Source organism: Lactuca sativa, chromosome 3 (genome assembly GCF_002870075.4).
Source record: "Lactuca sativa cultivar Salinas chromosome 3, Lsat_Salinas_v11, whole genome shotgun sequence".
NCBI classification, from domain to species: Eukaryota; Viridiplantae; Streptophyta; class Magnoliopsida; order Asterales; family Asteraceae; genus Lactuca; species Lactuca sativa.
Genome location: NC_056625.2, coordinates 270,951,758 through 270,978,096, shown reverse-complemented (window position 1 = coordinate 270,978,096; position 26,339 = coordinate 270,951,758). Strand labels below are relative to the sequence as shown.

The 26,339-nt window shown below is 38.0% G+C and overlaps 1 protein-coding gene across 1 annotated transcript; it reads left to right on the top strand.

Moving 5' to 3' along the window:
• The first annotated feature begins 21,535 nt into the window (after window positions 1-21,535).
• On the top strand, window positions 21,536-25,085 carry LOC111908674 (uncharacterized). Its single transcript, XM_023904478.2, has 4 exons — window positions 21,536-21,624; window positions 21,720-22,177; window positions 23,028-23,628; window positions 24,527-25,085. The coding sequence occupies exons 1-4, from the start codon at window positions 21,562-21,564 to the stop codon at window positions 24,986-24,988; spliced, it is 1,584 nt and encodes a 527-aa protein (XP_023760246.1). The 5' UTR covers window positions 21,536-21,561; the 3' UTR covers window positions 24,989-25,085.
• Window positions 25,086-26,339: the final 1,254 nt, after the last annotated feature.

The following is a 26,339-nucleotide window of genomic DNA, read 5'->3' as shown; positions in this document are numbered from 1 at the left end:
ATTTCTTAAGTCCATGTTTCTAATACTTAATGCTTTGATAATCTTTTATCAAGGCCTCTTAAACTTATACACATTTGCCTTAGATAGCTCATATGTGTGTCTAAACAATTAAGACTAATTGCCAAACTTCACAATTCAAATCATGGAAAGGGATATCGTAACCATAATCGAATTCGAGAATGCAATTTTACAATCACTATCTTCTTAAAATCTTTCTTAGTGAAAGCATTTCCTCACAATCATTTTCATGAAGGAGGAAATCTTATGGCACTAAGATTTAAACGGTCTATGTGTTCCTATCCATGTGAATTTGTTAAAACCAAAGTTTACGACAAATTCAAACTCATATGGACCGAACTTTCTTAATCTTGATTTCTTGCCTTATGGTAGCACAGTTGCCCACCATATCTTCCAAGTAGTTAAGCAGCTCACCCTTTCCTATCAATGTACCTTTCATTGATTAAGGTGCTTTGCCTTTTATGCGTTTAAATGAGAACTCATAGGACTCACATGCATAATTAACTCGATTGGATTGGCACGGAAACAAAATAATGTCAACACGATAGGTTGTAAACCTTAACTCGTGTGCTAGTGATGATCGATAAGGTTTATTTGATTTGTTGTTGAAACCTTTCAAGACCATTAAGACTCCCACTGACTCCTTGACATATAAGATTCTCTTGTCAAAACATTTATTGACAAACAAATATTCAAGAGTTAGTGTAGTTTTTATCAAAACACTTCATAAATTGGTCTTAGTTGGTCTTTGTCTTATCCAAGACATCACAACTTTCCACATTTGATGAATGTTACAAACCTTCTTAATACTTTTCACTCAATGTCACAATCTTGACTTTAAGACTTGTTTTGGAACGAAGTATGATTGACTTCTTGATTTAACCATTTCTTCAATTCTTGATCCCTCTTCTTAGACATACAATTGTACTAAGACTCACTTAGAGGATCAATTGAGATATGGTTCTTAATCATTAAGACCTATCATAAAGCATAAAAGCTACTCTCCCTTCTTCTTAGAATGGAGAAACGTTTATCTTTCTGCCTACTTGATTCTTCTTATTCGTTCTGCTTATTGATTTAAACCTTTTTCAATCAATTCATAATCACACTTAATCTTGTAAGTATAATCATATTTACTAAACATTTAGTAAGTCATGACGAATATCATTGTTACTCTTATGGTGGGCTTGATTAACACACACCTTTGTGTACTCGATCTCCTAGTCTTTCACTTGACACTTTGTCAATGAATTAGTCTAATTTCCAAATATAAAATTTCTCATTCATCGTACAAACAAGTTGCATGATTCCAAGTTTCTGTCCAATTGAAACTTGGGCGATGAGAAACTCTCCCTATTTGGTAAATTCTCGACTTTTCCATAAACACCATAAATAAGAATCATATCCATTTGTTGTAGAAATATGCAAACACCAATTTTTATAATGATTTCATTGCAAGGAAATAAACAAATAAATAAATAGGTCAAACGAAAATTTACTTTATTTATAAAAGCAGCGGAAAATATTTGTCCTTACAATGCAAAATCCATTGAAAACTATGTATTTCAAAAGAAAAATTTCTAACAACTCTATCATAACTATCTAAGCTCAAAATCTAATCTTCAAATCCATGCGATCAAGATCCATTCCTTGTGATTAGATTCATCTTGCTCTTTCACCAAGTTTCCTTTCTTTTCACCGATCCTGTAAAACATTCAAATTCAATCTTATCACATTATGTATTAAGAATTAATGAATATGAACTTAATGGAGTTAGATAGTGGATTTTACCTGAAGTGCAGCCATACTCTTTGACTCTCCCATCTTCTGGACTCTTTAGGCTCTTTGGGCAGACTTGTATCCAACGCCCTTTCTTTTGGCAGTAAACGCAGGTCGGTTCTCCTAGAACGTCCTCGGAAGCATGGTCGGTTGACTTTTCCAACAAATACGCTCCATTGCTTCGCCAAATCATTTCTGATTCAGCAGCAATGAGGATGTAAGTTAGATCAATGAGGTTGTCATCATGATCCATCATATAATACTTTCTTTTAAACTCATTATATGATTTAGGAAGTGACTGCAAAACCCAATTTACAGCCAACTCATCTGGGAATGACACACCCAACATTATCAACCTATCAATGTGTGATTTCATTCCTAGAACGTGGGCACACACGGGTTTACCATCTTCATGTTTCATTTCCAATAGGGCCTTAGTGATATTGAACCTTTCAATTCTTCGATCTTGTCGGTTGGGGAGAACAATAGGAGGAGGAGGAGGAAGTGAAGCATGATTTCTCGTTCCTCGATTGAATCGTGGAATACCATCTTCATGTGGAATGCTTGTTCCACGGGATTTGGGAAGACCATAGTTGTCGAACTTTGACATATACAAAACGGGAGAAAAACAAATTCAAGTTAGTTGATTGATTGAGTCCTTAGTAAATCACCCAAATGAGATACTAAGGCTAGGACCCAACACAATATACTACAACTCGGGAGAGGGATGCCGTAACCCTAATTGCAGAATATTTGAAGGTAAGTGAATGACGATTCACTAATTTCCACCACGAAAAACGAAAAGGAATTTAAGTTTTAAATCTATGAAAACTCCTAGATTCTTTGAGATTCATTGAACTTTCAATGGCATGTTTAAATCTCGATATGCCCCTCTAGTTTGTGACTGGGATGCCGAGGATCACAAAGCGGGTGTGAATAACCATGCAAACTTACATGGTGCCCTCACATGTTACAGTCACCTATTTGATGTGCCGGTAAACCACACACGCTCCACCGAACTATGACAAACATTGAGTCACCCTTTGCTACCTTTGCTTAGAACCATTTAGTGTGCCGGTAAACCACACACGCTCCACTAACGTCTTCGCAAGGGCACAAAGTGTAATTTCATGGAATTGCATCAATTCACTTTTGCCTAAGTAACTAAGATTGGGAATTTTATGAAAACATTCAGTTACTTTAATAATTCATTATACTTATAATGGAAGGTTTCGTCCTATCCTACCCGTTCGGCTAACGACCCTCCACTAGTCAAGAGTGCGGTGGGTAAGAGTGGATACCCATTCAATCGCCATTTTATAGGCAATTTCCTTAAACACCCTTTATAGACTAGCTTCGTGAATGAGGCCTACTAACGGTAAGACTGACTTTTACTCATATATATATATATATATATATATATATATATATATATATATATATATATATATATATATATATATATATATATATATAATGTTAGACTTTTAATGTTATATATAGTATAGGGTGTATTTTATACTTTCAAAATACTAGGTGGTCTAATTTAACAATTATACTCTTAATTCAATTAAATTGTAAACCTAAACTTTTATGGATTTATTAAATCTCTATTAATTATACACCTTAATTAATTAATAAAACCATAAGGGTGTGATTTGAACTTTTTCAAAACTATACTAGAGTTTTAGAATTTAACATTCCTAATTAAACTTTTAATCAACTTTTAAATTCCAAAACATGAGGGCAAGTTTTGAAACATTTCAACACATTAGGGTTTAGAATTTAAATATACATCAAAATTAAACAATTAATCAAAATTGAAATTCCAAAACTTGAGGGCAAGTTTTGAAACCTTTTTCAAAACATTAGGGTTTTAACTATTTAAATTTCAAAACAACAAAACTTTTGAGGTCAAATTTAAACTATAAAACCTAAAAGGGAAAATATGAAACTTTTCAAAGCATAAGGATCAAATAACAAATAATCTAAATTAACATTTAATTACATAATTATCCACATTTGATTTATTTAACGATTTCTTGCAAAACAATTTATCAATTTAGTCAAAATAATTAATCAATTATCACATAAGGAAACAATTATCTTATTAATTGATAAATATCTTCAATTAGATCAAGAATATAGTCAAATATATCATAAAATCAGATTTATATTGATCTAAGGTGATAAGGTAACTATCCATAAGCAAAAACAGCAAGAAATCGTGAAGATATCCCCATCTGACGAGTTGACTCGTCGAGTCAGGCTTGGACTCGTCGAGTCTGCATGGACTCGGCGAGTTCAGCTATGGACTCGGCGAGTCCAGCCTCCAGAACACCAAAAATCAAATTTTTCAGATATACAATGCATCAATACAATTGAAACCAGTCTAGACTCTGATACCACTGTTGGGTTTTGGTCCTAAGAACATCCTATGTGCTCATACAAACCCTAATGCTTGGATCTAGGTTTCTCTATTGTACATGCATGTTATCCAAGACTATAAACCCTAATTATAGCATACAAGTAATCATATTAGATATTAGAATAGGTTTATAATGTTACCTTGATTGTTATGTAGCAATAACAATCCCAATTCCTCCTTGAATTGACTTTGGAAGGCTTAGAATCACAAGTGTCACTCCTCTAATGGTTCACAAACACCATAAGCAAGAGGATGAAGAGGAGAGAGGTTAGAGGCTGCCCAAAAACGTGTGAAACCCTAGAAGGTTGCTTAGCCACGTTTTTGGTCCTTAAGGGATCTATATATAGTGAGACAACTAGGGTTATCTAACATGGAAACCCTAATTTGGTTGCTTAAGCCCTAAGCAACCCATGGAGCCCTTTCTTAAAGCCTTTGGACGATTTCATATGGGCTTCCCCCATAGAATTCGTCCACCTTATAATAAAAGACAATCCATGGCCCAAATTGCAATTATCTTATAATTACAATTTCAGTCCCTTAAGTTTAATTAATCTCTTTTAGTTACAAAATTAATTACCAATTAATTATTGACTAATATTAATTAAACAATATGATTTCTCCTTTAATATATTATTCTCGTAATATATTAATAAATCATATTTAATCCTTTCTCTCTATAATTCATCCTATCAAGTTGCTTTGGTGAAGGAAACCCAAAAGGACCATGCACCATCGGGTCAAGTACATACCAAAATAGTTATGGACTTAGACACTAATCCAACACTACCACCACTAAAAAGCACAAGGATGACCCTTCTAATGGCAGATCACTCAATCAGTAATCCACGTGGGATCATTGAAGATTAAATTTATTTTTCTGGTTAACTTTGTGGTATTGGATATGAAAGAAGATGAACAACTGCCTATAATTTTGGGAAGACCATTCTTAAGTACCACATAATCCCTTGTTGATATTCATGACTTAAAGCTCACACTTCGGGTAGAAGATGAAAAAATCACTTTTGAAATGAATCAAAAAGTGAATTATGAAAAGCCAAGAAATGAAGTGTTAAGGGTGAATGATTTGGAAGAAGAAAATCTTAACGAGCTAGATGAGATAGAGAAATTGATGGAATAAGAGTTGTAAGCTTAGGAGAAGCCTCAGGTTGCAGAAGTAAAGTGCTCCAAACCAAGAGCTTTAATTCCCATGACATTTGTAGTGTTCGCGTTCACTACACCCAAGGGTCAAGTGGAAGAAGCATGTGATGAAGAAGAAGTTGATTCGGGTGACAAAGGGGAGATAAATGATGAAGATATGGGTAAAGAATTAGAGGAGTCAATAATTGTCAAAATGGAGTTAGACAAGGAAGATCATAAAGAGGATGAGAAGAAGATTACAAAGATGAATAAACAAAGCAAGGGGGTGAAACGAAAACAATGATCAAATGAAGAAAGAAAACTGGAAGAAGGTGTACGTTCGAAGGGTCCAAGCATACAAGACAATTTAGAAGGAGAGAAAGGAGAGAAGGAAGATCCCACTCCCACCTACAACAACGTAGAGTGGGAAGGAGTCCGGCTCACGACTCCACAAAAAGAAGCGCTTCTCGGGAAGCAACCCGATGTTTTGAGAGTGTTAATTTTCTTTTCCTTTTGATTTCTTTTTAGTTTTAGTTCTGTTTTTATTTTTAGTTTTAGTTCAACCGAATGATCATGTGTTTCTTTAGTCTTTTGATCTTATTTTGTAGTGTTGAAAGAAAGTGAAGCAGTGAAGGACCTTAATTAATGAAAAAGCCGAGAGAATCTTGGAAGACTACAATTGAAGACCATATTTTTAAATAAGTGTGGGGTTCTTACCAGATGACGTGAAGAGTTTTAAAGAATTTTACAAAAAGAAGAGGTTGGGAATGGTCCTAAGCCATTAAGAAGTAAAGATGCATTATTTTGGCTCCTAATGACATTTTGAGAAGTCACCACGATGTAGCCATCATCTCCACGCTGTGGTATTTGTTGTTATCATGATTGAATTCCGTTAGTCCTATTCCCAAGATGCGGCATCATTAGACCATGATGTGGCATTCTTATTTTTCGCTATCATGCCAACTTCTTACTCGACACCACAACGTAGTGTTGCTTTCCCATGTCGTGGCTAAGATTCAACACATTTTTTGAAGACGGTTCTTTGATCTATTTTAATACGACACATTTACATTCACAAGAAAAGAGTCCAAAAGTACTATTTCCATCCATTATATTAGATGTTGACCATACAAGTTTCAGAATTCGATCTCACCATTACTACCCTGGGGGAGTCTATTTCAATTTCTCCTTTTTACTTTTATACTCTTTGATTGTTCAAATATGCAATGGGGACATTGAATGAATTAAGTGTGGGGTAGGGGATGAATTTATGAATGCAAGCACACTGAAACAATTGAAAAAAATGGCTAGGAATTTAAAAAAAATTATTAGAAAGATTTGAAATTGTAACATCCCAAATCAGGTATGCTTTATGGACCCTAATCTTTGGGCGATTGTCAAATTTTGGCCCCTAAAGGAAAAGAGTGGATGACGGGTACGCAGGGCGTACTGGGGTGTACGCTCAGCGTACTCGTGCGCATATTGATCGCGGAGGTTTACCCGGTATGCGGGGTGAACCCGGCCCAGACATGAAACCCTAATCTTTTGAGAGCCACCTATTTAAAGACCATTATGGCCTCTTTTCTGGCCACCATTTCCAAAGACTTAACCCCTAAAACCCTAGATCTCGTTCATATAGCAAGAGAGTGACTTGGAGGGCATGTTGGTGCATTCTTGGACTTTTGAGTGAAGAGAAAGCTTTGGGAAGAGGAGGAGTTAGAGCCTAAGCTTTTGGATCCGAGTTAAGTAGTGGGGAAGACATCTTTTGAAGGTAAAAAGCTCCAAACTATCTCTCTTTTATGTTGTGCTTTGTTTGGGGATGTTTTAGGTTTTTTGTCCCCCAAGTTGATAACTTTATGTGTTGATGAGCTACTAGAACCCAAGATTTGTCCCATGTTAGCTCATTAGGGGTTGCTATGTCACAAAAATCCAGTCTTGGTCACTAAGAGCCGACCATGCTTGAGTTATGGGCTTTAAAATGTTGGAAATAGAGTGATTTGGGTGTTGGTCACTTTTACAGCCATGCAAAGGCTTAAAGTCACTGACTTTATGGAATAAGAGGCTTAGGTACAGTCAGATCTGAAAGTTGGACGTGTGTCTTAACCGTTTAAGACCCAAAATCAAAAGGAGTACGAAACTGAGATTTACGCGGGGTGTAATCCCAGTACGCGCAGCGTAGGGGGTCGCGTTCCCCAATTCTGTGAAGTCGCCGGGTACGCCCATCATACAGATTTGGTACACGCAATGTAACCTGGAGGGTTGACTTTTGTTGACTTTTAGAGTTTAGGCAATGATTGGATATTTGAGCCATAAGAGGCGTAAAATGGTCTTTTACCCTTCTGAGAGAACTTAAAGAGGGATTAGTCTAGCCTTTGAGAGTTTTATTGATTAGAGTAATTATTCCATGTGATTAGGCGGAGGCTAGACCAGTATTACCGAGTTTGAGATTTACCGAGTTACCCGAGGTGAGTCTTCTCACTATACTTTACCTAGAGTGGTAATTAGAGTTATGTGACAGAGTATGTTGTATGCTATTTATAGGATGTGATATCTATGTGATTATGTGCTATGTGTGCTTCAAAGTTTACAGAGTTAGGACCGAAAGGTCCACAGAGTTAGGACCAGAGGGTCCACAGAGTTATGGGATTGGAGGGTCCCACTGAGACACATTGACCAGGGGGTCATACAGAGTTATAGCCTCGAGCGGCTAATATATGTTGTATGTGGTATTTTGGGGAAACTCACTAAGCGTTTATGCTTACAGTGTTATGTGTTAGGTGTTTCAGGTACTAGTGATGATTGCGGGAGGGCGCCGACATGATCCGTACACACAGACAGAGGATTTTATTTGTGATCTTGGGGCATGTTTTGTTTGATAACAATTTTTGAGCATGAGATTTGAAAATGTTGAATGAGTTTTTATATTGTTGAAAAATGAAAAATTATTTTGAAAATTTACGTCGTAAAGTTGGTATCTAATCCTTGGTTTGAGGGATTCGGATGCACCTTCGGGCGTATTCGAACTCAAACTGAGGATTTGAGAAATTTTTTCACAATAAAACAATTTTTCTAAAAGAGTAAAAGGTTTTGAAACGAGCAAAACAGAGCAGTGTGTACGATCAGCCAGCGCCCGACGGCGATTTCCCAAAATACCGTTACATTATGTGTTATGAGATACGATATGATATGTTATGCATGCTAGAATAGGCTAGGTACTCATGTTAGGACTTGAGTGGCCTGAATTGTGATGCCATAGCCTAGGAGATTACTACTATTGTGAGATGCTTGAGAGCGAGTAGGTCGCAGCGAGGAGATTACGAGAGGTCTGCTAGAGAGTAGCTTGTGCATAGCAAGACTAGAGTACCTATGAACTGGGATCCTAGGAGGAGGACTTGGGGTGAATATTGATGTGGTATGGTCAGTAGTATAGGGCCCGTACTACTGAAGACACCGGATCAGTGTGTAGTCCAAGTAAGAATCCTTAGGGTACTAGGGAGCAAGTAGGGTTGAGATATCGAGTGTGAGTACACTCGAGTGAGTCTCTAATATTTTTATGTTGTATTTCAGAGGCATCATGGTTGGGACACACCACACACCTGAGAGCAGCAGTGTCAGTGATGAGGAGATCCACAGGTTGATTCATGAGGAGGTGGCTGCGGCCATCCGAGCTGAGATACCAGAGATGTTTGGGTTTATCAAGACCATGCTGATTGAGACTTTTGATGAGTGGTACGCTGCTCTTACTGATGTTGCTGTTGGTGCGGCCACCATAGCCGTCGCTGCTGCCAGGCTGCAGGGGGTGACTCGTTGCTGTTCCGAGAGTTCAGCAACACGAAGCCACCAGAGTTTGATGGGACTCAAGATCTGATAGTTGCGATGAGATGGATCTTTGGCATTGAGGGGTGCTTCTACACGTGTTCATGTCCGGAGCATCTGAGGGTACGGTTCGCGCTGAACCAGCTTTGCTTGGGAGCGAAGGAATGGTGGAAGTTTGTGACAATGCACTTCACTTCTGCAGAGCTTGCCGCGGTGACCTGGGAGAGCTTCACCGCTATGTTTCGAGATGAGTACGTTCCCCCAGTGGAAAGGGAACGGTTGGCCCAGGAGTTCTTGACCCTCAAGCAGGGTATTGAGTCTGTTACTACGATTACTAGGATGTTTCACGAGAGGGCGATGTTTTTCCCTGAGCAAGTTTCTTCTGAGCAGGCACGCATGAGTCGATATCTGAGCATACTGAGGAGAGACATTAGCGAGTTGGTGGAAAAATCGACGTACTGGACATTCGCTGAGCTCCAGGCGAATGCTCGGAAGAGGGAGATTGAGCTCGAGACTCAGTCCAGGGAGGATGCGGAGTCTTAGGGGAGGGATCGACGACTGGCACAGTCTCAGCCGACAGCCAAGCGGGCAAATCCCACCAATTCGAGATCAGGGAACCAGAAGGGCCACACTTGTAGCAAGTGCGGCAAGAGCCACGAGGGGATTTTTCGAGCACGGTCTTGCTACAAGTGTGGCAAGGAGGGGCATATGGCTAAGGATTTCCCCAAGGGATTTGCAGTGTGTTTTCATTGCAACCAGAATGGCCATCGGGAGTCCGAGTGTCCCCAGCTGTGGGGGTCGACACAGGGAGCACCGCAGGGATCTGCCCCTACTGCCGTATGAACTACTGAGAGTCGGTCAGTGAAGGCTGAGGCGCCAAAGACTCGCGGGAGATCCATCCAGTTGACAGCGGAGGAGGTCCGCATAGCGCCCGATGTTGTGTATGGTATGTATTCTTTCATCTATTTATCTTGAGTTTGAGATATTGTGCTTATATTATGATATGCGTAGGTACTTTTCGTGTGAGTTATGTACCTACTTTGGTGTTATTTGACTCGGGTGCGAGTCGATCTTTCGTGTCTTTAGTATTTAGTCAGCACATCAATATCTTTCGAGAGGAGTTGAGTCGGCCCCTTCGAGTTTCCATAGCTGACGAGCGAGTGGTATATGCCACTGAGGTGATTCGAGGATATGTAATCGAGATCTTCAGTGTCGATTTCCTTATAGATCTGGTCCCGATTGCGATGGGGGATGTCTGTGTCATCGTGGGCATGGATTGGTTGAGCAGATTCGAAGCGGTCATCGACTACGAGCAACAACTGGTGACCATATGAGACCCTAGTGGGGAGTGCTTATGGTTTGCGGCGAGGATACCTGTACTGGGTCAACATTTTGTTCGGCTGCTAGAGCGAGGTAGAGTCTACAGATGGGCTGTAGTGGGTTTGTGGCCTATGTGATGGAAACACGAGTGGCCGTAGAGAGTCCGAGTTCGGTTGGTGATATACCGATAGTGCGAGAGTTCCCACACGTTTTCCCCGAGGATTTGTCGGGTGTGCCTTCCGAGAGGCAGGTGAAGTTTTGTATCGATTTAGTTCTGGGAGCGGCGCCTATTGCCAAGGCACCTTATCGCCTTGTGCCGCCAGAGATGCAGGAGTTGCTGGGAAAGGGGTTTATTTGGCCGAGTAGTTCGCTGTGGGGAGCGTCGATCCTTTTTGTCTAGAAAAAGGATGGTTCACACCAGATGTGCATTGATTACCGGGAGTTGAACAATTTGACAGTCAACAACCATTACCCCTTACCGAGGATCGATGAACTGTTCGATCAGTTGCAGGGAGCGTCTTGGTTCTCCAAGATTGATTTGAGGTTTGGATATCATCAGATGAGAGTGCGTGACGAGGATATCCAGAAGACGGCGTTTAGGAATCGTTATGGGCATTACGAGTTTGTGGTGATGCCCTTTGGGCTCACCATCGCACCGGCAGCGTTCATGGATCTCATGAACAAGGTGTGCAGGCCGATGTTGGATCAATCAGTGATCATGTTCATCAACGATATATTAGTGTATTCAAGGTCCAGAGAGCAGCACGAGGAGCATTTGAGGGAGATTCTCGGAGTTTTGAGATCGGAGAGGCTTTACGCCAAATTCTCCAAGTGCGATTTCTGGTTGCGAGAGGTCCAGTTCTTGGGGCATCTCGTTAACCAGGATGGGATATTGGTCAACCCGGCCAAGATTGAGGCGGTGATGAGTTGGGAGGTGCTGAGATCCCCTACCGAGATCAGGAGTTTTCTGGGGCTGACTAACTATTATCGAAGATTTATCAAGGATTTCTCCAAGATTTCCGTTCCTCTCACCAGGTTGACTCGGAAGGGCGTGGCTTTCAGTTGGGGTCTAGAGCAGCAGGCCTCATTCGAGACTCTTCGCCAGAGATTATGCAAAGCCCCAGTGTTAGCCCTTCCGGAGGGGATGGAGGATTTTTTGGTGTATTGTGACGCATCGATATCAGGATTGGGTGCGGTGCTTATGCAGAGAGGGAATGTGATAGCGTACGCGTTGAGGCAGCTGAAGCCTCACGAGGTGAGATATCCCACCCATGATTTGGAGTTGGGGGCCGTAGTGTTCGCCATCAAGATCTGGCGTCACTATTTGTATGGGCTTCGGTGTACCATATACACTGACCATAAGAGTTTGAAGTATCTGATGGATCAGCGCAACTTGAATAGCGCCAGAGGAGATGGTTAGACGTGGTAAAGGACTATGATTGTGAGATCCTGTACCACCCGGACAAGGCTAACGTTGTAGCCGATGCCCTAAGCCGGAGGACGGAGAGTGCGCCGATACGAGACATATGTATGAGGATGAAGGTGATGACTCTGGTGTTGGATACCATTCTAGGGGCACAGGCAGAGGCCGTGAGACCAGAGAACCGCAAGAGAGAGTAGGTGATCGGGCAGATATCTGAGTTCGTTACCAATAGCCGAGGCCTTATGACCTTTTAGGGTCAGATTTGGGTGCCGTTCATGGGTGGGGCACGTGCCATACTGATGGAGGAGGAGGATAGATCGAGATTCTCGATCTCCCGGGGCCACTAAGATGTATTTGGACCTGAAAAGGGAGTATTGGTGGCCCTATATGAAGACAGATGTAGCGTGGTTCGTCAAGAGGTAATTGACATGTCGCAGAGTTAAGGCCGAGCACCAGCGTCCGCATGGCAAGTTGCAGCCACTTGAGATTCCCCAGTGGAAGTGGGAACAAATTTCTATGGATTTTATCACCAAATTGCCGAGAACCGCGAGGGGGTATCGATGTAATTTGGGTGATCGTCGACCGGCTGACGAAGAGCGTTCACTTTCTTGCTATCAGTAAGAGCTCTTCCGCTGAGAGGCTGGCAGAGTTGTATGTGAGAGAGGTGGTATCGCGGCATGGAGTGCCGATCTTGATTGTGTCAGATTGCGATGTACGTTTCACTTCCAGGTTCTTGAAGAAGTTCCATGAGGAGTTCGGCACGAGGCTGCATTTCAGTACCGCTTACCACCCACAGACGGACAGACAGAGTGAGCGGACGATTCAGACGCTTCAGGACATGCTCCGAGCATGTGTGTTGGACTTCGGAGGAAGTTGGGACACGTACTTGCCGTTGGCTGAGTTTTCCTATAACAACAACCACCATTCGAGCAGTGGTATGCCTCCTTTCGAGTTGTTGTATGGGAGGAGGTGTCGGACCCCCATCTGTTGGGGAGAGGTAGGGCAGCGAGTGATAGGCAACACTAAGATAGTGCTTCAGATGACAGAGCAGATACAACAGGTCAGACAGAGGTTGTTGACAACTTAGAGTCGCCAGAAGAGTTATGCGGATAGGCGACGATCCGAGCTCGAGTTTCAGGTTGGAGATTTTGTGCTCCTGAAGGTATCTCCTTTGAAATGAGTGATCCGATTCAGGAAGAGGGGCAAGTTGGGGCCCCAGTACATTGGTCTATTCAAGGTGATTGCGAGGGTATGCAGGGTAGCATATCGTTTGGAGCTACCTGCTGAGTTGAGTCAAATTCATGATACCTTCTGTGTGTCCCAATTGAGTAAGTGTATAGCCGATGAGATGGCAGTAGTGCCGATGGAGGATATCCAGATAGATGCGAACCTGAATTACGTTGAGAGGCCAGTCACAATTATGGATCGGAGGATCAAGGCTCTGAGGAACAAGGAGGTGCCCCTGGTTCAGGTACAGTGGCAACATCGGAGAGGGTCCAAGCTGACTTGGGAGCTGGAGTCGTAGATGCGGGAGCCGCATCTGGAGCTGTTCGCGGCATAAGACTTCGAGGGCGAAGTCTGGTTCTAGTGGGGGAGAATTGTAACATCCCAAATGAGGTATGCTTTATGGACCCTAATCTTTGGGCGATTGTCAATTTTTGGTCCCTAAAGGAAAAGAGTGGATGACGGGTACACGGGGAGTACTGGGGTGTACACTCAGCGTACTCGTGCGCGTATCGATCATGGAGGTTTGCCCGGTATGTGGGGCGTACCCGGCCCAGACATGAAACCCTAATCTTTTGAGAGCTACCTATTTAAAGACCATTATGGCCTCTTTTCTAGCCACCATTTCCAGAGACTTAACCCCCAAAACCCTAGATCTCATTCATATAGAAAGAGAGTGACTTGGAGGGCTTGTTGGTGCATTCTTGGACTTTTGAGTGAAGAGAAAGATTTAGGAAGAGGAGGAGTTAGAGCTCAAGCTTTTGGATCCGAGTTTAGCAGTAGGGAAGACATCTTTTGAAGGTAAAAAGCTCCAAGCTTTCTCTCTTTTCTGTTGTGCTTTGTTTGGGGATGTTTTAGGGTTTTTGTCCCCCAAGTTGATAACTTTATGTGTTGATGACCTACTAGAACCCGAGATCTGTCCGATGTTAGCTCATTAGGGGTTGCTATGTCACAAAAATCCAGTCTTGGTCACTAAGAGCCGACCATGCTGGAGTTATGGGCTTCAAAATGTTGGAAATAGAGTGATTTGGGTGTTGGTGACTTTTACAGCCATGCAAAGGTTTAAAGTCACCGACTTTATGGAATAAGAGGCTTAGGGACAGTCATATCTGAAAGTTGGACATGTGTCTTAACCGTTTAAGACCCAAAACCAAAAGGAGTATGCACAGCGTAGGGGGTCGCGTTCCTCGATTATGTGAAGTCGCCGGGTACGCCCAACGTATAGATTTGGTACGCGCAGCGTAACCCGCAGGGTTGACTTTTGTTGACTTTTAGGGTTTAGTCAATGATTGGATCTTTGAGCCATAAGAGGAGTAAAATGGTCTTTTGCCCTTCTGAGAGAACTTAGAGAGGGATTAGTCTAGCCTTGAGAGTTGTATTGATTAGAGTAATTATTCCATGTGATTAGGCGGAGGCTAGACCAGTATTACCAAGTTCGAGATTTACTGAGTTACCCGAGGTGAGTCTTCTTACTATAGTTTACCTAGAGTGGTAATTAGAGTTGTGTGACAGAGTATGTTGTATGTTATTTATATGATGTGATATCTATGTGATTCTGTGCTATATGTGGTTCAGAGTTTACAGAGTTAGGACTGAAAGGTCCCACTGAGACACATTGACTAGGGGGTCATATAGAGTTATAGCCTCGAGTGGCTAATATGTGTTGTATGTGGTATTTTGGGGAAACTCACCAAGAAACAGTGTTATGTGTTAGGTGTTTCAGGTACTAGTGACGATCGCGGGAAGGCGCCCACATGATCCTTACACACAGACAGAGGATTTTATTTGTGATCTTGGGACATGTTTTGTTTGATGACGATTGTTGAACATGAGATTTGAAAATGTTGAATGAGTTTTTATATTGTTGAAAAATGAAAAATTGTTTTGAAAATTGACATCGTTACAGAAATAATAATCTAAAATTGAATCTAGTTAGAAATTTTTGTATTGTTATGTTGAGATCTAGGTTGCTAGTGTTGTGTGGGACGATCAGATATGATTTCAATGTTTATTTGAGCCAATATATTTTCTAGTGTATTTGTGGCTTCCATATCCTAGTGAAATCGTGGGATAAAAACACGACCTTTCTTAGTTGAGGAACATAATATGTTTAGCATCATGTACTAGAAATGTATCCAAGAGAGCTTATGTTGTTATTGCTCTTTAGACTAATGCCTTTAACCAATCAATGTTGAAGTTAAGTTCCCTTTTTTAAACATATTTTTTTTAGGATTTTTAGTTTTGAGTGAAAAAAAAGTGAGAAAAATAGAAGAAGAAAAAAAAACAGAAAAAAAGTTGCAAAGTTTGAGTAAATAAGAGTATACAAAGTTATGAAGGTCTAGAAATATCATGATGAAAAGTTCAAAAATTGAAGACTCAAGAATAAGGCAATGTGCCAAGTTATATTTATTGTAATTTTTCTTTATGGGTTAATTTTCCATACGTATGCTTGGGAGCTTAACCAAAAATACCATGAGGTTAAGAGAATTTTTTGGGGATGGATTCGGAAGGATGCATACAATGAGTGTTGTTCAAAAGAAGTGGAAAGCGTTTGTGAGGATCGTAAGTATTTAGGACTGAGAGGTAATTAGGATTTAGGCACAAATAAATGAATTGCGGTCTTGTTGTAAGGGAGAGGCTTAAAATGGATTGTCTTGTGTGATGTTGGTAGCTAGGGTTTTGATGTGATGGTATGATAATGATAAAAATTAGTTTGGCTTGAGCGCAATAAAAAGACAAATGTGGGGTATTTTGATATATGCATATTTAGTCATATATTTCGTACACTATCTTAATACTTTTAGCTACATTTATTCTTATTTTGGGACATAAGGTGCTTATTATGGTTGAAATCGGTTTTGTAGTACCAAAATAGGATCGGGTTAAAAAGGAAGCAAACTAGGAGCTGGAAGCAAGAAAATGTGGACTAAAGGAAAAAGAAGACCAAATTTTTGAAGACCACAACTTGGTGATCATCCACCACGATGTGGTAAATGGAAGATTCTCGACCAATAAGTTGACTTAGAGAATACGATATTTAATGGAAGACCACTAGTGGTGCCTATTCACCACGTCGTGGTGATCAGATATATGGCAACTATATATATATATATATATATATATATATATATATATATATATATATATATATATATATATATATATATATGCAAACATTAGGTCGAATAGTAAGACTCGTGGACAATTTTCTGAGAAAGATTGCGACTAAAACGATATGAAAAACCCTTGGAAGATGGTAATTCGATTAGAGATCAAGAGTTGAAGAGATATAGAAGAATTATACATAGATCTATTTTGTTTGCTAAACATTACTGTCTCTAGACTGGAAAAGATTCAATCCACTTGTTGGACTGCTTCTATGTCCTGTAGCTTCTAAGGCATTAGCATCAATGGGGCTTGTTGGCCCCCTTCTTAGCTCTTGATGTCTGCTTTAAGCTTCGTCGAATAAGGCCCTTACATGTCTAGTCTTATTTGCATGGATTTTGTGTGTTTTTCTGCAATTATGAGAGGCTAAAAACCTTATACTTCTGTTGTTGAAGATGAACCTGATCCTATTGTGTTGATTTCAACTTTTGGATGTTATATGTTGATTTTACTTGTGTTTGATAATTAAAATCCCAACATGTTGAATTTCTAGTTTATATTGCTTCTTAATCAAGTTCTGTGTGATAGATGACCATTCTAGTTTCATGAATTTGTTACCTAATTGTTAATGATCATTAAATAATTAGAGCTAGGATTAACCACATCTTAGATTAGGTAATTAATGTTAGCAACTTTAACTGTGTTAGATAGCATAATTAATCTTAATTTGTGATTGGTTGCTTAACTTGATCATAAGAAAGTAACTGTTATATTTATCATTAATAGTCCAATTTGTGCTTATTTCGTTTTAGTGTTTAACCTGTGCTTGGCCATTGAATGTTAATTCATAAATTGATACATCTTGGTATTTAATCATAATAACTAGTTAATGAATTGGTAATCAATATATTTCATCCACTAGAAATAAACCATAGGAGAAGGGGAAATCGGATGAGAACAAAAGTACTCTTTAAATCTTGAAGTAAATTTGCTTATTTAGTTGCTAATTGGCAGTGATTTGCATTAAATTATTCTAATCTTGCAAAATCAGTAAAAAAACCACCCACTTAAGTTTGTTTTCTTAGTTTGATTAGAAGTATTTATCTTAATTAATTAAATTTCGTTGTCTGAGTTCGACACCCGACTTACCCAAGCTATTCTAGAAACCGAATAGGTACACTGCCTATAAGTGCATAAATTAGTTAAGTTAGTTAGGTTATAAATTTAAAACTAGTAGGTACTTTTATGCATATTAGTCTTATTTCAGATCACGTGATCGAGTTGTACTCCATATTTCATAATAAGCCACACTTCATATCTCAGTCTTGCATGATTACATAACAACTTCCGGTACATAGAGCTTCACCAAATTCTCTAACTTCTCATTCTCCCTAGTTGCCAGAAGTATGCAACATTGTCAATCGATCAACTACCACATCTGACTTTCACGAATGATGCCTGATCTCCCAACCATAATGTAACACTTGATTTCTAGGATGAATTAGTTGACGACTCAAAGGGATCAAATACAATGTTTTTGGGAAAAACCTTGTGCCACGACGTGGCGTGTGGGGGACTACGACATGGAACACCGATTATAAGGAATGCGTATTTGATGGTCACCACGACATGGCAAGATGGAGGCCACAACATGCAATTTGCCACAGCCCAAGACCATGATTTTTAGGGTTTTATCTATATTTAAAGCTTTTAACTCATGGATTTAGGATCCTCCTTAGCCACAAACTCTTCAACATGAAACCTAGACTTCATGCATGTTGTAGATATTTGTTTCTTGATTTAGTGTTATTATTTGGATTTTAGTGAAACTTGAGGAAGAAGAAAGTTCATTGTGGTATAAGAAAGCAAGGAGTTGGCTTGGATCCATCGCACTCTTCTGATTCCTAAGTTATTTAAGGTATAAAGTTCATAAGTTGACCCTTATTCTTCTTTTTTCAAGTTTGAGTTCATTTTTGAGGATTTTGGTCCCTTTCTTGGATACTTTGGGAGTTTTAGGAACTCTATAACTTATTGGTGGCTCTCAAATGATCTTTAGGTTTATGAGAAATGAAAAAAGAGTCATCTTTGGAGCAACCTTCTGTCAATGCATAAGTTTTGGTATCATTATGGACTTAATGAACAGATGGTTGTAGATCTTGCCTTGTGGTGAAGTCTTAATGGATAAAGTTGGAAACATTATCCATTAAGTCATTAAAAAGGGCCAGATTTGAATTTTTGGGTTTGAATCTGTAAGGATTAAGCACTTAATGAAGATTATGACACTCTGCCAATAACCACGTTGTGGCCAAGGGCTTACCATGATGTAGTTGTGTTCAAAAACTCGATTGTTTTGTCCTTAATTAGCCACGACGTGTCAAATAGCTTTCCACGATGTGGTGGACGTTTACTTGTTGACCGTTGACTTTATTAACCCTTGACCATTGACTTTTCGACCGATTTAATTTTGAGTCTAGCTTATAGGTTTGAGTTGTTAATAAAGGTATGACCTTTGTTAAGTGGTAGTCGGTTCGCGGGTCTGTCTAGTGCGAGGTATTGTGATAAAAAGACTCACCTCTAGCTGAAGGTATCTGAATCTCACACTCGAGCTATTGCTAACATGGCTCCTCACACTAATCAAAACACAAAGATAGTCCTAATTAATAAATAGGGTTTTAACCCATAATCAATAGTCGAAATCATCATTTATCTTATTAAGGGCAAAATACCATTTTACCCCTCTCATAAATAACCCAAATAATCAAGTCCCAAAACCCCTAATGACCTAAGGCCCAAAAACAACCCAATAGGTTTTCTAGGAGTACGCCCACCACACTCCACATTACGCCCAATGTATAGTCGTTCCTTGGAAGGGTTACGACCAGTAATCCTCTACTCCTGGTGTACTCAAGATTACACCCAACGTAATCACCTGAGTCCCAAACTCTAAACTAAGGTCTTAATGCTTTAAGGATTAACGTCCAAAGTTCAGATCTAAGCCTAATAAATGTCTAAAGTCGTAAAGTCGAAACCTTTATGCCTATGCATGGCAAAAGGAAGCTCAAAACCAAAACCCTAACTTATATAACCAACTAAAACTCCATAACTCTTGCACGGAAGAAAACCAAGCTAGCATTTTAATGACATTAACCACTCTAAAAAGCTTGAATGGACAACTCAAATGGTCTGGAATGGACAATACTCATGAGACGAAGTTTTTTTTTTTGGGAAAAAAGGTCATAACTTGCAACCTAACAAGATCTAGCAAGGAAAGCATCAAGACTTGAACTTTACACCTTTTGAAGATGCACAAAGATAAGAAGAATCTGGATATAAAGCTTGAGAACAACACCATAACTTCAAAGGTCTTCCTTCACCACCAAGAACACCAAAATTTCACTAAAAAACTTCAAAACTCATAACAAGAATTAGGGTTTTGAGATAGGGGTTGAGAGGAGTGGAGGTTAGTCTTAAGGGGGCCTGAGGGGAGTTAATGACCTTAAATAGGGGTCACAACCTGAATTTTAGGGTTTTGGGACAACCTCGAGTATGCCCGACATACCCTTGAGTACACTCAACGTACTCGAAGAAACACGCATCTCTTGCTAATTTGTAGGCGCAACATTCACCACACGTATGCCCAACGTACGAACCTGATTTGCAAGGGAAAATGAATTTTGGGCGTTGAAAACGAAAATACCTGAAAACGGGTGTTACATGCATAGTATATTATATGAGACCATGTATGACTTAGTGGGTTGTTAGACATGTAGACTAGTGTAGACAGTTGTCTGTGTTGATGTTCTTGTTTGATTATTTGTTTTCTGTAAATGTCGACATATCTTGTGTGGGTTGAGGCAGTTCTACTCTGTGTGGTAGGGCAAGATTCTTGGGCAGGCCAACGGTATGCTATAGGCAGGTGCAGACCAAATGTATGTTGTAGGCTTGGAGGAGAGCGGCCCGACTATATGTTGTAGGCTCAGGAGAACGGTCGAGGTTTATTGTAGGCCTCACAAGGCGGTCTAGTCAAAATGAAGGCTCATGTGTGTATGCATTGTATGTATATTGTGGTGTGATATTTTGGGGTAACTCGCTACGCTTTGGCTTACAGTTGTGAATTTAATGTTTTTTTAGGAATTCCCGGTGATCGTGCGAATGCAAATACATGACTGAACACAATCATCATCCGCATTGGAGTTCTGCATTTAACTTATATTATTTCGGGTTTCATATAAATTTATTTCGAACAAATGATTTTTCTTAACTTGGGTTTTATGAAAATGGTATTTTACCATTATTACAAATGAAAAATTCGTTTGTTAAAACAGGATGTTACACATAATTAGCTAGCAACCCATCCAATACCGTTGTCTCATATTAAATTATTTCTGGTTTGAATATGCTGCAAACTCTTATGGTCATTGTATATCATACACCTCGTACCATATAAACGATGATGGCAATCACGACCCCCAGCTCCAAATCATGTACCGAGGAATTCACATCAGCACTCTTCAACTATCGAGAAGCATACACAATCGCCTTTCATTGCTACTTCAACGCACTCGCTAACTAGAAACTAGAATAAGATTCTCCACTTTACACCTCAAATGTCTCATGGTATCATATCTCTTCTTCATAATTTGGACCGACATGCACTCTCCACGACAAAGAACTCGATCTAACAAACCCTACCTCAAGCAACTCTTGAAGTTGCGACATTATCTCCTTTACTCCTAAAAGAGCCAACCTATATGGCAATTTAACTTTCAGAGTCGATTCTAGAGTAAGATCAATTTGAAACTCGACCTCACATGGTGGTGGTAAACTCCATCTCATGATTTGCACTATGAGAGGAATTCGCAAGATATGAGATTTGAAATTTAAAATTTAAAATTTAATCTTGTAATCTTATCTTTTCTTTTTCTTATATTTTATTTAATTTATGATAACTCATTTTTTATGTCCGAAGATTAATGCGATTTATACAAATATAAGTTGTAATTAGAGTTGTTTAGCTTGTACAACTTAAAAATTAAGTAATAGTTGTCCTAACAAAATAAATGTTTTATAATATATATATATATATATATATATATATATATATATATATATATATATATATATATATATATATATATATATATATATATATATATATATATATATATTCAAACTTTAATAGGAAAAACTTATTCAACAGCAAAGAAGGTTGACTTTTAAATTTTAAAGTTGAATAAAATAACATTAAAAACAAATTAAGTAAATATAAGTAGACATTTCTAGTATTGTTTGGGACACAACTTACATTCTCATGGCATCTACTTTGCTCTACACGTTCACCCTTTGCTTGCTTGTACTCCTGACCTCTGCGAATGTATGTCTTTTCTTTCACAAAACAGAAATTTTAACCTTACAAGTTTTATAACATTTCTTCTAACTTTTTGCAAACTGTCCTCTAATGAATTTCAGCCAATTGATTGGACAAACCATGGTGGCGATTTATACAACCGTAGACATGCCTATGGCGAAACAAAGATTAGCCCTGGAACAGTGGCTAACCTTCAACTTAAATGGAAGTTTGTCGCTGGAAAAGATATAACTGCAACGCCAGCAATATATGATGACACCATCTATTTCCCGAGTTGGAATGGATACATATATGCCCTTAATGCATCAGATGGGTCACTCATTTGGCAACAAGATATTGGTCAACTAACAGGGCTTAACTCAACCGGACTTATACCTGGAGTTAATCGGCCTGTGTCAAGGTCTACTCCTACTGTTGCTCGTGATCTTTTGATCGTTGGAATTTATGGACCAGCTTATGTTGTGGGGCTTAATCGTAGTAACGGTGAACTTGTATGGTCTACCCAACTTAGTACCCATAACGCTTCTATTATCACCATGTCCGGAACTTATTATAAAAGGTACATATATTTAGAGGACGTTTGCGTAATTTGTTTATAATTTGGATTTTTTATTATTATCTTGGAATGTGGAAAATAAAGGAGTTTTGCGTACTCTATGGCCAACAAGTAAACTTTTGATAATTGATTCCAATATTATATTCCAGTTGACAATTTTGAAATATTGGCCAAAAGTAAACTCTTAGACTATGGATTGCAATTATTGTACCCCGTTTGCCAATGTTGAAAGTTTATATATACATACAATAAAAATTAGACTTTCTTAAATTTTGTGGACGCCTTCATCTTCCAAACACACCGTAGACAATTAATGAGTCCGAATTTATCGTGTTGCTAAAAAGTATCTCTCACCTATAGGTTGTGGATTCAAATGTTTGTTGCATGCAAACAAAAATTTATTTTAGGAGTTGAATAAATTATACATGTGTATTTGTCATTACCTCATGTCATATGTTACTGGGTTGTATTTACATTTTCTTATTCTAACTTTAGCCTTTTTATCTAGGTTAAGGTTAACACGTGATCTAAAATGAAAAAGAAAGTTTACCCTTTTATTCAATTTGTCATTTTTTAGTTGTCAAATCGATAAATTAATGTGTTAACCTTTTCTAGTTAGTGAGACAAATAAAGTATTGCAATTGCTTAACATTGACATCGTTATATGTTGTTTTAAATCTATTCGAAGCAATTGCAAAAATACTTCTTCATTTGTCTCGTAACTAGAAAAACCAAAATCTTCAATAATCAATAATCTATTTCGTTGTTATATATGATATATAATTAATCATCATATATAATAGAGCATTTGCGATGGAATAGTCAATAAATCCATTATGATTAATGTGTGCAGCGCCTTCTATGTGGGAATATCTTCACTCGAAGAAAGCACCACCCTTGAAGCATGTTGTACATTTATAGGAAGTTTCTTAAAGTTAAATGCCAAAAATGGTAGCATCCTATGGCAAACCTACATGTTGCCAGACAACAATGGTAGCACCGATGAATATGCTGGTGCTGGCTTATGGGGAAGCAGTCCATCAATTGACATTACTCGCAATGCTGTATACATTGCCACTGGAAACATGTATTCAGCCCCATTGAATGTCACACAATGTCAAGAAGCACAAAACAATGAAACAACACCAACTCAAGAAGATAAGTGCATAGAACCTGAAAACCATTCCAATTCCATCCTAGCCCTTGATTTGGATTCGGGACACATCCAATGGTATAAACAATTAGGAGGCTATGATCTATGGATTTTTGCATGTAATAATCTTTCTACTCCGGGGTGTCCACCTGGACCTAATCCTGATGCGGATTTCGCGGAAGCACCGATGATTTTAACAACTAATGGTCGTGGACACAAACGTGACATTGTTGTTGCAGTACAAAAGAGCGGGTTTGCTTGGGCTTTGGATCGTGACAATGGTAGCATCGTTTGGTCTACGGTAATGTTTGTGTTCATTTTGCTACATATTTACAAAATTTTGAACTAAGTGTCCCCATTATAAAATATGAAAAAAAGTAACCGAACTTGTGATCACGTTTGTTTAAGTCATGAGCTTTTGAGATTTTTAATAACCTTAGATTTTTAGCTTTTAAGAAAAATATGGAATTAATTAAAAAAAGTTTTGTTTGAGTTCGAGTGCACAACTTTTATTTTAAACTAAAAGTTTATAAAACTAAGAGTTAATTCAATTAGTTTTTGAAAGCTTTTAAGATTTTTATCTTTTACCATTTATGTTGTAAGTCGATTTATATATTTCAAAAGTTTACAACTAGTTTTGCAGAATAGTTCTATATAGATAAAAATTGCGGGAAATTAAAAGTATAATATAAAAATAAATTTTAATCTAAGTTCTTAAAATTGGCACCCCTGAATTTTAGTTTAGTTTTTATATGATATTTTTTGTGAAGTAACATGAATTGAAAGGCTTTTTGTTACTTTTGACAAATTTGTTACAACGAACACAATTCTTGTTGATGACCCTTTTTGATATTTCTGTAGTTGATATTCTTGTAATCTTGTTACAAGGTTATGTGTGTTCGTGTGTAATTTCCCTTTTATTCATATATCTATGTATGTATGTACCAATTGGTCGCACATATGATCCTTGTAGAAATAGTGAAAGCTTTGAGGTATAATTGCGGGAGTGTGGAAATGTCAATTCCAACATAGATTGAACTCTTTTTAGTGATTAGGCTCTTATGTCACATCTAATGTGTTGCATTGTGTAATATTTACATCTCATATGATTCTTTAGGAATGTGACATCTACGTTGCTAGAAAAGTAACCATGTTGCAAATATATATGAATTGAATGCTGAAATTATGATTAATTGTAGGTAGCTGGACCTGGGGGAGCTGGTGGAGGAGGTGCTTGGGGATCCGCTACTGATGGAAAGATAATCTACACAAACATTGCAAATAGTATGCAAACTACATTTACTCTAAAACCATCAAATATCACAACAACTAGCGGTGGATGGGTGTCAATGAATGCCACAAATGGAAACATCTTATGGTCAACGGCAAATCCAAGTAATGCAACCGCAAGTGGCCCAGTGAGTTTAGCCAATGGTGTTGTGTTTGCTGGCTCAACCAATGGAACCGGACCTATATATGCCATGAGTGGCACCACCGGAGAAATTTTGTGGTCGTATAACACCGGAGCCACAGTGTATGGTGGCATGTCCATAAGCGATGGTTGTGTGTATGTCGGCAATGGATACAAAGTAAATTTTGGAGCTTTTGATCCGACTTATACACCAGGGACAACCTTGTTCGCCTTTTGCCTTCCCTCATAACTAAAAACGGAATTGTAATTAAAATGTGACACAATATTGTTTTTCATGTTATCGTAACTATTATATTCGAAAAGTAATTGCAAACATATAGTTAATATGACCGATTCAAGTGGATTTGAGGTCCCAAACAAAATAAAAAAAATTGAGGCCCTTAACAATAAATTTTTTTAAGTAAAACTGATTAATTGCTTAGATTTGTAAAAAATGAGTTGAAATTTCTTTATCTTCTATACCAATTTTGTCTCCAATCTGGTTTCTCCTTTTTGTCACTATCATTGATGACTTAATACCAAATGTTTTTTATTTTCTTATAATTATATAAGTTGATACATAAAAAATAGGCCTTAATATTGCCCATGTTGCCACACCCACTCATACGACCATGTCTATCAAGGTCAAATGAAAAAAATATCAATGTCGATGGGCAAAACCCCTAATTTTAGTTTATTGGTAAATCTTTACATATGTACGTCATTGGAAACCATCGAGGTTTTCTTCTAGTGTATTAATTGGTTGAGTAATCGGTAGCCAACATTCTCGTTGTTGACGACGTTATCCTTTGGTAAATACATGAACCCGTAGATATCAATATTATGTTTCCATGTTTTAGAAAAAAAAAATATAGATGATAATTAATGGAATTATGAAAGGGTTAATGTTAAAAGTTCTATGCCCTTGAAAGATTTTCGTCCTAAACATGAAAGGAATATACGTAAAATGGTGTTTGCATATATATAGGGATTTTTTTTTGTAACGTTACATTAATGAAAAGTGTTGACAGTGGAATGACTAAAAATTAAAAATAAAAATAAAAAATGGGTATGTATCTTATTTTATCCTCTCTAATAAATAAATTTTTTTTTTTTTACATTTATCAAAGGTTTTGTCCCATGTTACTATATAAGATTTTGTAATTATTTAAATTTCACATGTCATTATGTGGTATCTTTATTTTTTTTATTAGTTAATAATCAATTCCATTAATTAATGAGTCTACTATTATATATGTAAAGTATTCATTCTATTTAAATTTTTATTAATTTACAAATATATTTGAATTCAAATAAATACTCTAATGACATAATTAATATCGAGTATTTGATGATGTGTTTGAATTCAAAACATACCTATAAGTTTTTGTTCTTTTAATTTGAATTCTAACAAATTTATTAATTATTCAAATTTTATAAATAAACATGTACGTATAATACATCTTTATTTATACCCTTATTAAGGAAAAAAAAACATCATCTTCAAGGATGTATTTGAAAATTTTGATTCATAATAACTATTTACAATATGTCAATAATTATTTTTATTAATATAGATTCAGTAACTACTTATTTATCAT